Source organism: Stylophora pistillata, chromosome 9 (assembly GCF_964205215.1).
Source record: "Stylophora pistillata chromosome 9, jaStyPist1.2, whole genome shotgun sequence".
NCBI lineage: Eukaryota > Metazoa > Cnidaria > Anthozoa > Scleractinia > Pocilloporidae > Stylophora > Stylophora pistillata.
The window spans coordinates 28,184,086-28,198,629 of NC_142527.1; the positions used below are offsets into that span (position 1 = coordinate 28,184,086).

The 14,544-nt window shown below is 39.0% G+C and overlaps 2 protein-coding genes across 2 annotated transcripts; both read right to left on the minus strand.

The window, feature by feature from the left end:
- Positions 1 to 566: 566 nt before the first annotated feature.
- LOC111341756 (uncharacterized) lies at positions 567 to 8,070 on the minus strand. The gene is given in 6 exon segments (XM_088732674.1): positions 567 to 2,135; positions 3,448 to 3,519; positions 4,256 to 4,321; positions 5,048 to 5,377; positions 5,502 to 5,945; positions 7,398 to 8,070. Coding segments are annotated over 6 exon segments (1,029 nt in total). The 5' UTR covers positions 7,459 to 8,070; the 3' UTR covers positions 567 to 2,079.
- A 145-nt stretch (positions 8,071 to 8,215) lies between these two features.
- LOC148724167 (tyrosine-protein kinase-like otk) lies at positions 8,216 to 13,193 on the minus strand. The gene is made up of 4 exons (XM_022948756.2): positions 12,897 to 13,193; positions 11,247 to 11,633; positions 10,203 to 10,478; positions 8,216 to 9,232 (listed from the first exon to the last, which is right to left on the minus strand). Exons 1-4 carry the CDS (start codon positions 12,934 to 12,936, stop codon positions 9,039 to 9,041), a joined length of 897 nt encoding a protein of 298 aa, XP_022804491.2. The 5' UTR covers positions 12,937 to 13,193; the 3' UTR covers positions 8,216 to 9,038.
- Positions 13,194 to 14,544: the final 1,351 nt, after the last annotated feature.

Here is a 14,544-nt window from a genome sequence, read left to right on the forward strand (position 1 = left end):
TAATTTATTCCTTTATTATCCAACTACACTCCTTAGAGTACAAATAACGCCCTAGACGAGCGCAAATATCACGCGGTATTTGTACTCCAGAGAACCGGTTAGACAGGTTTCCTTGCATCGCGCAAGCGAAGAATTCGATTGAAGTTACGAAAAAAAAATGGCGGACAATTTGAATCATATTTCTAACGACGAAGAGTCGGAATGGCTGGAAAATGTAGATCCAAGTTTATTAGATGAATCGAACGAAGAAAAACAGCTAGACGACCAAGAAATTTCTTCATTTATTGAAGGAACAGAAACAGCAACACGACAACGCGCCAATTCCGTTCCGCTTCGCATACTTCCGTCACGCACTCCCCGCAAGGTAAATACCGATATCCACGAAACTCGCCCGCACTGAAATAACAATTTGGCGGGTTGGATAATAAATAACTTATTAAACGTTTTGTTGTGTAGTATCGCTGAGTATTTTTACTCGTTATTTGTATTTTGACGAGCCCGTAGTAGGGCTCGTCAAAATACGGCACAACTCGTAAAAATACACAGTGATACTCCAAAACAAAACGTCTAATAAGATATATTTATTCTGAGCTCTCATTCTTAAATTAGCGTTTCTCAGAAAATGGACACATGGTGTAAATAATTGTTGGACTCCATGCAAAAAACGATTCGAAAGCATCATAACTCGAAGGGAATACACCATGTGTTTGAAGTACGAATATGAGCCACTGTCTTTAAAAAATATTTTGAGTCACCCTTTTGGACGGTTAAAGTAAATGACTTCCTATTTCCCATTTGTACGTGGAAGGAAGACATAAAACGCTGGAGGGCATATACATGCAAAGCGCCAGTTCTAGACTATTATACCCAAAAAAGAAAGCGTTCATGTTACATCCTTTTTTCCAATTTCTGCCCTAATCTCGGTAGTTTCAAATCTCGGCTACGGTCTTTTGCAAGTCTCCGTTGACTGCTATAAATCTTATTCCCCTGAAGTTTACTGGAAGCTGGGGTTAAGAGCATTTGGTATACGTCTGTTACGTAACGTTATGCTATTTTAGTTTAAATAAAAAGATTAGGCTTGATATATCAACAATCCAAACCTGAGAGCCTCATGTTAGATAACTCCTTGGGTTAATGAGCGTCCCTCCTTAAATAAAGTTTATTGATTGATTGATTGATTGATTGACCTCTTCGTTTTTGGCGGTTGACAACATCCACGAATCTCTGGTTTGATGCATAATTTTATCGTCTCCTTGGAATTTCTGAATATCAAGGTTGACTGTCTCTTTGAGTCATACGCTCCAACTTGAAATCTGACATTTCCTCCAACTTTTTTCTTCATAATTAAATCTTGTATTTGAGAAACGTTTGTTAACGTTTTTTTTACAAAACCTGTAAGGTGTTTTATTTTTCTATCCTAGCTGTCTTAACATGCAACTCTGGACTCAAATAGGATTTTAATAGTTTGATACACACGACAAACAAACAATTCGCTGCTCTTTAAATAGATGTATTATCAACAATTGGGGCCAAATCAGTGTTATCTCTCATCCGTAACTCCTTATATATCTTATTAAGCAAGTGCGAGGGCCGTACTGGGAGAATATCGGCCCGAGGGCAAATATTCTGCCGGTACGGTTCCGAACAAGCTTGGTTAATAAGAGATTTATTACACGACTGAAGTTCAAAGAGGCACAAGTGCGGTATCATTCGGGACCATTCGGGACAGTGCCCGGTCCAATACTTAGAGAATATTGGACCGGCAATAGAGCATTTTGATTGGTTGATTTTAGTTATTGGCCCCCTGACTGCCCGGGTCGTGCAATAAAACTTGTTAAAATCTTTCGTGCAAAACGTTCAGATTCGACTGATGCCATCAATCAAGCTGGTGCCTTATTGGCATGGGTTGCCTTGTTATTGATATATAATTCATCGCCATTCTATCATGTGTGTGGACTAGATAATATACATGGCGCCAAGGTTTATAATCTATGATTTCTCCATTGAGATAACAGTGTTGTTTTCCTGTCCATGTTGCTCTCTCCAGAGAGAAAATGCATTAACTCCAAACCAAAGTAGTCACGGTATAGACATAATGATCAATGCTACAGTGAATACCACTAAAACCTCATTACCTATAAAAAAAAATGAAAGAGAGAGTAAAAATCTTTTGTGTTCTTTTTCTTGTCTTGTACATCTATCATGACTGATAAATGATACAGAGGGTTTCTGTTTACTAAGACTCAACCACCCTTACCGAGAGAAGTAACAACACATGTTCTAACGTATGTCTTCGAACCTTGCCTGTGGAAGGTGGAGAATGTGAACCTTGCCTGTAAAGGGTGGGGAATTTAAATCTTACATGGGAATTTGAATTAGAAATGTCAAGTCTTTCCAGCAGAATACAAGTGTTATATTTCTTAATGCAGAGGTGTTTAAACGTAATTTTAAAGACTTCACTTTCGCATTTGAATGGTTGATGGGGAAAGATATGCAAGGTCTAGGTTTTAAAGCTTCGTCAGTGGTGGCTGATCTTGCCTTTTACGAAAAAATTAGCCATCAAATCTGGCACTTGGGTAGGGCACTTGAGCACAATTTATGTCTCGAGAGAAAGAATTTGAACAAATCGATATTCAAAAGTTCAAATGCCAGGAGTTGCCGGGGGGGGAGGGGGAAGGGAGTTAATAGTCGTAGTCGTAGTCTCAGGTCTGCCTCTCTGTCTCTTCTTCATGTACCTCGGTCTAAGAAAGAATTTGAACAAATCGATATTCAAAAGTTCAAATGCCACGAGTTGCCGGGGGGGGGGAGGGGGAAGGGAGTTAATAGTCCTAGTCGTAGTCTCAGGTCTGCCTCTCTGTCTCTTCTTCATGTACCTCGGTCTAATCAGAAGACCTATGGTGACAGAGCTTTCGCAGTCGCTGCCCCGCGACTGTGGAATGCTCTGCCCATTCAGATGAGGCAGCCTGGGACTGCACTAGACACATTCAAAAGGAGCCTCAAGACCCTTCTTTTTAGACAAGCTTTTTATCGTTTTTTGTAACTTTTTATTTATTTTCAAAATTGTAAAGCGCCATAGAGCTTTTAGGATATGGCGCTCTAAAAATCTATATTATTATTATTATTATTATTTAAGGGAGACATCAAAGCTTCATATTGATCAACCCATTACACTTACAAATAGATCTACTCCAAACTTAAAATTGTAGCAAAGTAAACTACTCCAACGCACACAAACATTAAATGACGAGTGCAAAAAAACAACAATAACAACAACAGCAATAACTGGCTGGCTTGATTCTTACAGGTTTTTAACGAAAAACAATTACAAATGCTCGGAACACCTCAACATGCCTTGAGTTTAAAATTATTCAATAAAAATCCAAATAATTCAATAATTTAATTCAACTTTACTTAACCAACAAACATAATTTTACATTGAACTCTTACCTCTGACTGGTGGCTTTTCAGATATTCTTTGAACACCCGGAGACACAGTGCTCACCCCAGATGGTATCGTGACTGCCCCAAAAAAGAAAGAAATTGAAACATTCATGGAAAAAATGTAACAATTCTAAGGTTCAAAATCAATTTTACAGCTGTTTACTAGTCTTAAGAAGGGACTTCGAGCATTGACATATCTCTCAATTGAGAGATATGTCAATGAAAGTGATATGCTCGTAGATCTGAATCTTAATTTTCTTTGTTGGTTCGTCTGCATGATGTACGCAAGTCAAGTGGACAATCTAGCCGGAGCTTATCCCTATTTCATACACTGTAGCATGAAGCCATTAAGGAGTATAACAGCATAACTACTCCGCCCCTAGGTGAGGTGCCAGCTTACCCTCTAGCATTTCATTAGGCTTCCCTGACAATTTTCTGTTCCTCATTCATACTACCGGGTGGAGACAGTGGGTACTGTGTGAGTTTTGTGTATTGGCCAAAAACGCAACACAATTACGCGGCCAAACGTGAACCTCTCAGCCCGGAGTTCAGCTCACTAACCATTTTAGGCACTGGTAATTTGCGCTCACTTGTTTTTAGTTTCTCCTTGAATATCTTTTTTACAGGCTTTGGCAGTAGAGAATAGTTCGATCTTCTTCATTGCTACAGCTTTCTCGCATAAATCAAGCATTTCTGCTTTTTTCTTTTTGTACATATTTTGTATTATGAGTTTATCTTTTCATACTCTAATTTCCTATCAGCTCACTGTTTGGACTATATGAGTTTACTCATAGGTTTTATAATCGATACTAACCGGAATAACTGCTCTTTACCCTGGGAGTTGATGTCTCATCATTTGTTATTTTTACGGTTGGTCTTTCTAAGAGAAGGCAAGAAAAGCAGAAGGCAAAGATTATTGACAAGTTCAAGTTAGCTGATCGGAAATTTACCAGGAGAAACTGATTTTAAAACATCCCATAGATGAGAAAAAAAATTTGTCGGCCTAACTAGTAAATTCGAAGGGTCAGTGCATTGGGAGCAGCTCAAAAGTATCACGAGTTAAGTTGAGCAAATAATCATCATCAAATATCATTGAATGACCAAATTAACCGGTTAGCTCAATTGGTTAGAGCGCCGGATTGTGTTGTGCGGGAGGTCGAGGGTTCGAGCCCCGATCGGACCAATACTCATGGTCTTAAAATAAGTGAGGAGAATTTGCTACCTTTCTATAATATCAAGAAATGGATAGATATTCTAGTCTTCTCGGATAAGGACGAATAAACCGTAGGCCCCGTCTCCTGCAGGGTTAGGGGTAGGAGACGTTAATTTCCCACGCACGAGAATACTGTGTGGTGGATGTCCTCCCCTGGGGTGGGATGGGTGGGAAGGTGAGATCGTTACATGGACTGAAGCAGCTGCCAGAGGCGCCTGATAATGCTGACGTCCGATCTCAACCTTATCATTGTAACTAGACACGTTTGTTGTTTAGAGTGCTTAACACTTTCTTTCTTCTTTCTTTCTTTCTTTTCTTAAATTCAGCTTTGGTTAAAGCTGTAGCCTGGCTTTAGCGTCAGTAAATTAAAAAAAACATACTTGCATTCGTTACCTTGTACATTAAGATTGATTTCCTCCAATATCGTATCATGGAGCCTCGGAAGAAACTTTTCACAGAGGTATCGACCAGCATCTTGTAAACTTACATTTCTTAGTTTAAAAAAAACGTAAGTTTCGTTCACTGAGAAGTCATCAACAGGACAGGGTGTACTGGGGATTTCAGTAACTTGATAGCAACTGAACTTTTTGTCTACTCTGTCCTTTCCAATAATGAGAATGGCTACGTTATTTTTGGAGAGTGTGTACTTGGCACGGCCAACAATTCGGTCCTGTATTAATCTTGTAAACGATAGGTCAAAATCCTCCATTATGTAGGCTGACTCTTTAAAAAAAAAAGGTAGAATTTCAGTTTTTCAGGTTACATTTCATCATTCATACACAAATAGGGTTAAGCCTTAAGCCGGGCAAGTCTTGCTCAAGGATATCACTGAGTTACTTTGCCTTACCATTACGGATGATCGAGCTGCCATGTTGAACCACGTATGAGGGTCCTGTGGTAAAAATCACAGAATGCTTGAGTGGCATCTAACTCAAGCCAAGCTCAACATTCACTCCATACAACGCCTGATCTTGAATAGCAAAGTTTTTAAGAGTGAATGTTAGTCTGTATTTGGAGTAGCTCCAACCCATTTTGCTATCATATCCGTCTCGCACCTCAAAATTTCCACCACTGTCTACAACAACAAGCTTCTTGGTCATGAAGTTCCCATTATGTATTGATTTATAGATGCCAAAGGCGATTTCGTGCACATCAGGGGCACCAAATGGGCCGGCAGGATTGCCTCCCGAATCGTTGTATAAAAAGCTCCAGCCTAAAGTGACATCCTTGTCCACTGTGGCCTTCATCGGACTCTTTGGTTTGTCATTTGTAAAGTTTATACTGCAAGACACTATTAAAATCAAAGAAGTACAAAAAGTGTAAAACCAATTAATCAAGAGATCAATCGCTTGAAATGTAATATTTTTTTACAGTTCAAAAACTTCAATTCAATCCATATATTTCAAAACAATTTTGACGAAGAAAAGACTAATATTTTTAATAAACATTTTTTCAACTTATTCTCAGCTTAAATAATTTACAATTTAATGCCCGGCCCCTATGACTCGCTAATCGTGTTATCTCTTTTCCATCATCAACAATTCCCTTCAGTCCCAAACCAGCAAACTGATTTCAATGCTTTTCGTTTACAAGACAAATTTCAAATTTCCAAGGTGATCCATTATGTCGCGAATTAGCACCGTTAAAGTGTATCGTGTTTGGCCATCAAAATCCTCATGTCGATGCATTTAAATTCATGTACGTAGTCGTTCTCTGCTTTTTTTTTTTTTTTTAAGTAATTGTAGATCGATAAATTTGCCACCGTCGTATGTCGAGGTTTTCATTCCAGAGAAATTCATCCACCACTGTCTCATCACAGAGTTTTGGTGTGAATACCCTTACTAAAAAGTGAAAAATTTTGACTCATCCATAAAACAATTTCAAATTTATCGATGGTTCTGATTGACATGATTTCCTCATGTTATATTCGGGACTTTGGACAAGCCGAGACAGTACATGTTGGTGACGAGAGTGTTGAAACAGAAAATTTAATGAGTAAAAAAGCTAGTGCGTTTAAATCTTTGTACATTTCTTAGCCTACGATTATCAGCCGTTGTTCGAGAATGAGCCTTCGCTCATCGAAGAAAAAAAACTCGAGGAAAAATCGGAAATCGAGGTATATACCATGAAGTATAAATCAAAATAACCAATATTTGTGTGGTCTGAGTAAGGGAACCTCAACAGCGAATTAAATATTTTCGGAGCTCTAAGTTGCCAAACGTTACGCTCGAATTGAGGTCTGGCGCCGTTAGAGACGGGAAACCCGTCCAACCATTCGCCAAATTCCTTAGAAAGCATAAAATTATTTTTTTCCTTAACGTTTTCCTCGGTCCTGCTTTGCTCACTGCCTTTCATCTGGGGTTGCTACAGTCTTGCTCGCAGTCGTTCTCTGGGATGTCAAGCAGCTTTGCGTCAATTCAAGTTACTCGTATGATATTTTCGAGAAAAGCCGGAAACTCTTGAATAGTTATACGGATTAATTCAATGGCCGTGGAAGCCTTTAGAAAACTTCCTCGAACTCAATAGTGTACGATTAGTCATTTCAGACAGTTCTAACAGTTTTATAGTGAGTTGTTAATGCAACGCTTCGTACCACACTTTGTTGGTAAAGGCATGATATATAGTACGTCGCAGCAAAACTTTCCGGTTTCGCTATCCAATTTCAAAACATTGGGAGATTATGATTCTCTCTATCTTATTGCCATTATAATCTACACGTATATGCTATCAGCATTAAACTTACCTTGAAGCAATGTTACCATGCATAAACTTCCGAAGAAAAGCTGGTGCAAACATAGATCCATGTCAGCCACTTTGAGTCAATGCAGCCACATGAAAAGTATGCCGGCAAGTAAGCGTTTTCTAAAATTCCGGCCGTGAGAACAATCACGACCGTGACAATGCTTTTTTTCGGAATTTCCGTGAATGCCCTGAAGTGACTGAAAGCCCGGCGGCCATAGCCTTCACTGGACGGTTACTCTAAGCCTTTTAAGAGTATCAGATGTTTGTTTACAAATGTCAAATGATTCGAAGAATTGTGTTAATATCATACTAAACGAAATAACCGTACCTCAGCGTACTGTGAGATCACTCTTTTCAGGCAGGTTCTTGACGCCGCAAAAAAGTTGAATCAACTGAATTGAGAACCGTGAACCTAGCGCTTTTTTTTTAGTATTCAAAAGCTCGGAAAATCCGCTCCTATAACTAATTCTTAGAATCGCTTGAAATTTCGGCGCAAACAAGAAACGCTCTCAAGTGGTTTGCATGAGGTTTTCTGCGGAAATTTCCGATTTTATAGCATGCACTATTCGGATATTTCGTCTACTAAAAGACGAGAATAATTTTTAAATTCGTTTGAGATTGCCAGACGAGATTCGTAGAAAATTTTTGACTGCCGTGTTACTCTTACAAGAATGCGAATGACTTTTAGGCCTTTAAACTGACGCGCCAACTAATGAAATTCCGAAAAGTGTCTTCTTCATAGCACATCCTGTCTACCTGTGATTGTCAAGAAACAGGAGCTTGATTTAGATGGAGACTAAACAAAGTTCTTAAAACTCATTTGGGCGTCTCTTCAGCGAAATTTAATGGGTTTTTGGTAAGGCTTCACATATTTCAATGATTCACACATCTACAGGAGGGTCTCAATGGGGTTAACCGTCAACCGTCAAATGGCCAATATTAACCGTAAACCGTCAAACAATAATAAATAAGCCAATGCTGGTCGTCAAATGTCTCAAATATCCTTAATTAAAAGCTAAACGATTGCCTTAATTGGGGTCAAGTTCTGTTGTTTATAAATAAAAGTGTTGATATATCACAAAAATAGATTTATATAAGTCCTTCAACTTATAGTCGTGAGTAAAACAGGTTAGCGACAGAACTGACTTACGGTGTGGAAACACTTCCAGTGTCGTAAAACGTTAGTCATTCACCATTAATAAAAGGTGTTATAAATTAACAGTTCTTTACAAACGCGGCCAAATTCGCGCATTTAATTCGTTTTATAAACGATATTCCAAAATATTAACCATCAACCGTCCAATTACCTAAACAGTTTAACTGTCAACCGTCAAAAGGGCTTATTTTTAACCGCCAACCTTCAACGTGACTCCCTCCCCCCCACTGAGACCCTCCTACATGTAAAATGCTTGAGCATTCTTCCGAAACCGTTTCGACTCCTATGCTGTGTTTATGCCAAAAACGGAAAGCAAACCAAACTGGATGAAAATTTATCTTAGTTAGCAATGCTTAATTAAAATGCAGAGTATCATTTGTTGTCCATGATCGGGCCAAATCATAATGAAATTCAACCTGCATGTAACTTTCTTTACTCCTTTAAGTTCGAAGGTACCTTCCGCGTTTTCGACAGCTCGGCCTTAGGCTAGATGGTGGCAGTTGTGGAGTGTGATGCTTGTATGTCAATGTGCTGCTCATAACGGATATTCCTTTTGCAGTGGCGCCCACGCAAGCCAAAGACGACCACTACAGCTATTACAGAAACTGATACAGCTATGACTACTGGAAATAACCATACAGGGCTTCCATCAGAAGATGTTCGCGTTGCAATATGAGGAACTGGAAAAAAAGTTGAAAAGCACTTTAACAGGAAGAATAATTATCATCATCGTCATCATCGTCACCATCGTCACCATCTTCATAATTTATTAGCCACTTCAGAAATGATATTAATACAAATTCAACAGTATGGCAGGGCGAGCGAGAAGACCTTAAAGAAAGTAGGCTAGGCCAGGGGAAGCCACCTCGGTTATGAATAGTCCTGTAATTAAATTGTGGATGTATGGCTTGGCCAATACAAACTGATTTCATTAAAAATTTAAACACATTTTTATGAGTAGGGAAGCTAATCGAACCAGCGATCGATATTAGGATCTTGGAAGAGTAAAGTAAACTGCTTAAGATCATGAGTACGACAATGATGTGGCTGATAACATGACTGGCGCGAAAGACATCCTTGGCTTACAAAAGATCAGAGAGACTAAATCCTTAATGATGATCTCATTCGGTTTCTAGCGAGGGAGTGTTGATGTTTCCAAATCGTTTAACGCGGAGCGTGCCCATGAAACGCTCAAGAAATGAAAATTTATCCCTTACATTACTATATGCATTATTCTTAAATTTTCAATTTCGAATATTGCATTTACGTTATTCTGATTGGTTCACTCAACTCTGAGTTGCCTAATATGGGAATGCATTCCGCCAATCGTTGCGGAGCTGAAAAATGCGCCAAACGTTCAGGATTTAAAAAAAGAATAAAAACAATATAAAAATTATTCCATTCGCGCTTGTTGGATACGAGATTGGTTATGGTTGTACCATGGAATAATTCAGTGTTTAGTAATCTACAGTGCAACCTCGCTAATTTGGACTCTGTTAACTCGAACTCCCTGGCATTAAACTCGAACAAGATCCAATTTCCCTTGACCCATCTCTTCAGTAATTTACAATCAGCTAGTTCGAACCATTATTATTTTTCCCCTGAAGTTCTACCGAAGTTCATGGCTGTTAAGGTCGACAAAAAAATTACCTGCTGGCTTTTTCGATCCATATTTATGCTCCATAACTGTAACCAAAATCTCCTTATGGTCTTCACCAGCCTGGTTGTGGGCGCTGCACAGGTAGACTCCGCTGTCGTTTGACGTTACTCCCTTTAGAACCAATGTATCGTTATCGATAATTCGCCCCTGTCTCGTCCATGTTATGTTTGGTGTAGGGAGTCCCCTTGCTTGGCTTTTTATTTGCAAGTTGTCCCCAATGTTTATGGAAAAGTTTCTCTTTTTTGGACTGATTATTTTAGGAGAATCTGTTTAGATATTTGAGAGTTAGGTTTTTCGAAATCAGAAGTGAACGTCAGAGAAGGAAAGCCAACTAGTTGTCTCGTGTGTGACCGACCATTCCTTACGTATTTAACAACGAATGGTCCGTTTTAAGACTTCATATGGTTGATACAACAGAGAGTAACTGAGACCAGTTTGAGATTTCTTTTTACTGCTGGTCAAATGAGTCACTGGATCCTTTACATACGTGAATCAAGCAAGAACGTAGACTGTAGAGTCATGGCAAGATCCCTGCACTTTGCAGCCAGGAGACGTTGCTGTGATACGATGAGAGGACAATCTGTGGCCTCTGAGGGGGGCGAGTTGCACGTATTAGGCTAATAGGGATGTGCCGCTAGCTGGGCCGGTTCGCATTTTTACGACTGGATTTATTACGACAGGGTGACATTTTCAATAGGGTTATTAGAAGACGGTCACACATTTTCGGGAGGTTTGGAGCTAAGAAGATCCTAGTGAGTAACTCTAGGGATTTGCAAATGTGTCAATTAATTTTAGGATAACTCCCTCGAAAGGGTTTATAAGGTAGATGTATAAACAGAGAGTTACTGAATTGGGATCGAGAAAATTACATTTGCTTAAAAGTGGCTAATATAGGATCTATAATTGGCCACTGAATGATTATGGGGTAGGGGTTCTGAGAGGCCAGCAGCACATACCCACAAATATTTACCCGAGTACCCTCTCACTCTGGGTCTGTGGCATCCCTATGCAAATGAAATATAAAAATATATTACCCTCGAGAAGAAGCTTTACAGGATCCGTCAAAGGAGACTGATGAAGACCAAGTTCCACCTGAAGACAGTAATCATTCTCGTCCTTCATGTTCAAATCATGGAGTATGAATGCAACTCGAAGATTGGTCATGTTAAAGTCGCAGCTAATTTTCTTCTCATAGTTTGGTCGTATTAGTACCTCACCATATCTATCGATGGCCAATAGTTTTGTTTTCAGGAATCCTGGAGGTTTCCAGATTCCAAACACTACTTCAAATATGCTACTGTTCCATGTCTCTGAGGGAGGCAGTCCAAGCGTCCAGTTAAGCGTAGCTTTGTCTTCTCTACGGACAATCAGGGGATCGCTTGGTCCAGAAACAATTTTAGGATACCTTCCCTGGCACAATGCTTTACAATCGTCGAAAGAAATGAAACAGATAGAATGTTTTGGAAGACAAAAGGCCGTTGGAACTCACTTGAAGTTTAGAGTAATTAAGGGGGAAAATTCAGGACTTTGACCACCGACCGGTTTTAATTTGACTTATATTAAATTTTATTTAATTAAATTGTATTAAATACAGGGTGACCCCCTAATACGGTGCCAGTTATACAGGTTCGACTGTTTTCCTTTGTGTCATGATAATTATATCTTCACTAATTCAACTTCTTTCTCCCTCGTGAGAAATTGCCTTTAAAAGGACCTACTATGCTCATATTTTAGCAGTTTTACGATCATCCTTATTCAACTGTAACTGCCTTTTCGCTGTTTCCGCGCATTCCATCTCCAGTGACATTGGTGGTTCCAAGATTCCTTCTTTCCAAACACAGTAACCTCTTCCAAACTAGCCCCACTCTCACAATATGAAATTCGGCAACGTAAACACATTTAATGATATGCACAATTGTTCTAGTTTTTTCTCAGAAACACAGGATGTTCCCAATTAACTTAATTAGTCAGTTCTCAGAAATCAACGTTTTTGGTTTGAGTTCTTGCATATTTCTTAACTTTTCTTTAAAAGAAACAGAAAGAAACTCCTGAAATAATTCGGGAGGAAAACATCGCACGTTCGATAATTTATGATATTTTGGTGTACTTCTGCCACCAGCACCGCACAACCCGCTTCAAAGAGAGAAAATTTAGTACTCATTCAGGTCCACTTTTAGAAGCCGTATAGCTGGCTCAGTTTTCATGTTTCTGCTGTGGGTTCTATAGCCCTAATCTTAAAGAGGGGACATTTCAAACTTTATCGAATTGAGACTGTGTCACGATGTTGTTGTTCCTCGATCGGGGTACACAGTGAACTTCCTCCCCACTATAGTTTGTTCTAATATGTACCTTGAATCGAAATAAACGTGTGTAAGATCCTCGAGTCACTTATTATTCCTGTACACCATATATCAGCTGCTTTTGATTCTGTTTGTCACGCTTGGATTCTGCTAGCAAGACGTCAATTTACGACTTTGACCTTTAATTATATTTCTCGAGTTACGACTCTGAAAGCGTAGACGTAGGTAAGAGTTCTACATCCCTGCGTGGTTTCCGCGTTTAATTAAACGTAGACTTTCTCACTTTTTTCGGTGAAGTGAGTTGGTTTTGAGATTATCTTCATCAATCAGCCAAGTGTGAATGATTTGAATGTAGAAATTATCATGTTTGTATGTTCAACGTACCTGAAAGCCACAGGGACATCAAAAGGAAAATCGAAAACATCTTGGCGAGTGTTTCTTGTTGACACTGCGCGGGAGAATAGTTTTCTCATTCAATGCGATTTTGAAATAGTTTAGTAAGAAATAATGGCTAGGACGTATTCAGTGATAAAAGTAGATAGCCTTGAAACTTAACGACCAAAGTAAGTCAGTATCCAAACAGTGTGCATGCAGTGAATATCCATCATCAGGTTTTCTATATCACTTTCCATTATATTCGTGTTTCCAAGAAAGCGAAAAAAACCCTAGCCAATCAGGAGGGACTTCATCTGGAACATCTGCAGTTGATTGTATATGAGAGCATCCTAGTGATTTGGGGCCTGTAGAAAACGTACTGAGGGTCAAAATACTATTCCTAGCGACTATATTTCTGCGAAATTTCGCCTAGATTTTAAGAATACCATTTGCAGATCGTAATTATTTGGTTATATACGTACTAAATATAAAACGGGATCTAATAAAACAGGCTTCCAGCTAGAGGGAATTTCGCGTTGCAACGCTTCCCAGCCCAAACAAACAACATTTTGATAATTTACATTTTAGAGTTTCGAAAGAAGATGGAGAACGGAAGAGAAGGAGAAGTAAGAAGAGAGGTTTATTACAAACTTGAAGTTCTCGCTTAGTTTCATATAGGAGAGTGGGGAGGCGGGAAGATGGGGAGGGGGGGGAATGGAAACTATCAGTTTCTACAGCACCCTCGCAAAAATTATTAACCTTATAAGGCCCTATTATATGTAGGGGAAGCTATTTTCTGTGCCCTATTTTAAAATTTTTTTCATTCTTCGTCATTTTTTTTCTTTAATCTTTCTTAACAGTGCACTTCACCTCTTCCTCCGAAAATTTTTATCAAACATTTCCTGGTTTCTTTCTATTCTAGGCCTTCCAAGTATTCCTCCCTTTCCGCGTTAACAATGTGTCAGTTAGTTAAGCATATCTTAAGCTGCAATACAAAGCTGGAAATTATCCATTTGTTTGGCGAGACAGGCATAGGTTAGATTACTATTCTTTTACTCTGACCTCTTTATTCTAATATCAGCATTTCTCAGAAAAGGACACGTGGTGAAAATAATTGTTTTGACTCTGTGCCAAAAACGATCTGAAAGCATAACAACTTGAAATGTGTCTGAATTTAGAATATGAGCCACTATCTATAAAAAATATTTTGAGTCACCTTTTCGAATAGACTTTCTATTTCCTATTTGTACGTGGAAGGAAGACATAAAAAGTTTGAGGGCATTAGGCAGAGCGCCAGCTCGAGACTATTATACCCACAAATAAGATCGTTAATGTTTCTTCACACTCACTCCTTTTCTTTAATTTCTGTCCTCGTTTTAGTAGTTTCCAAGTTCGACTCAGTATGTTGTAAGTCTCCGTTGACTACAACAGATCTTATTCCTCTGAAATTTACTGGTAGGGATCAGAACATTTAGCATTACAGAGAATTAACTTTGCGTCCGGTAAGTAACGCTATGCTGGTCTAACTTAAATAGAACGATTCGACTTGATTTATCAACTCTGTGAAACCTCTTCATTTTGGCGGTTGACAACATCCACGAATCTCAGATGGTTTAATGCTTAACTTCATTGCCCCCTTGAAATTTCCTTTGCTTTC

Excerpts from the sequence above, each read along its gene's own strand:
- LOC148724167 (XM_022948756.2), bottom strand. The coding sequence starts at position 12,936 with ATGTTTTCGATTTTCCTTTTGATGTCCCTGTGGCTTTCAG. Across the intron at positions 11,634-12,896 it reads GATGTCCCTGTGGCTTTCAG|CATTGTGCCAGGGAAGGTAT; the intron begins GTACGTTGAACA and ends ACGATTGTAAAG. Across the intron at positions 9,233-10,202 it reads TGGATCGAAAAAGCCAGCAG|TTCCTCATATTGCAACGCGA; the intron begins GTAATTTTTTTG and ends CTTTTTTTCCAG.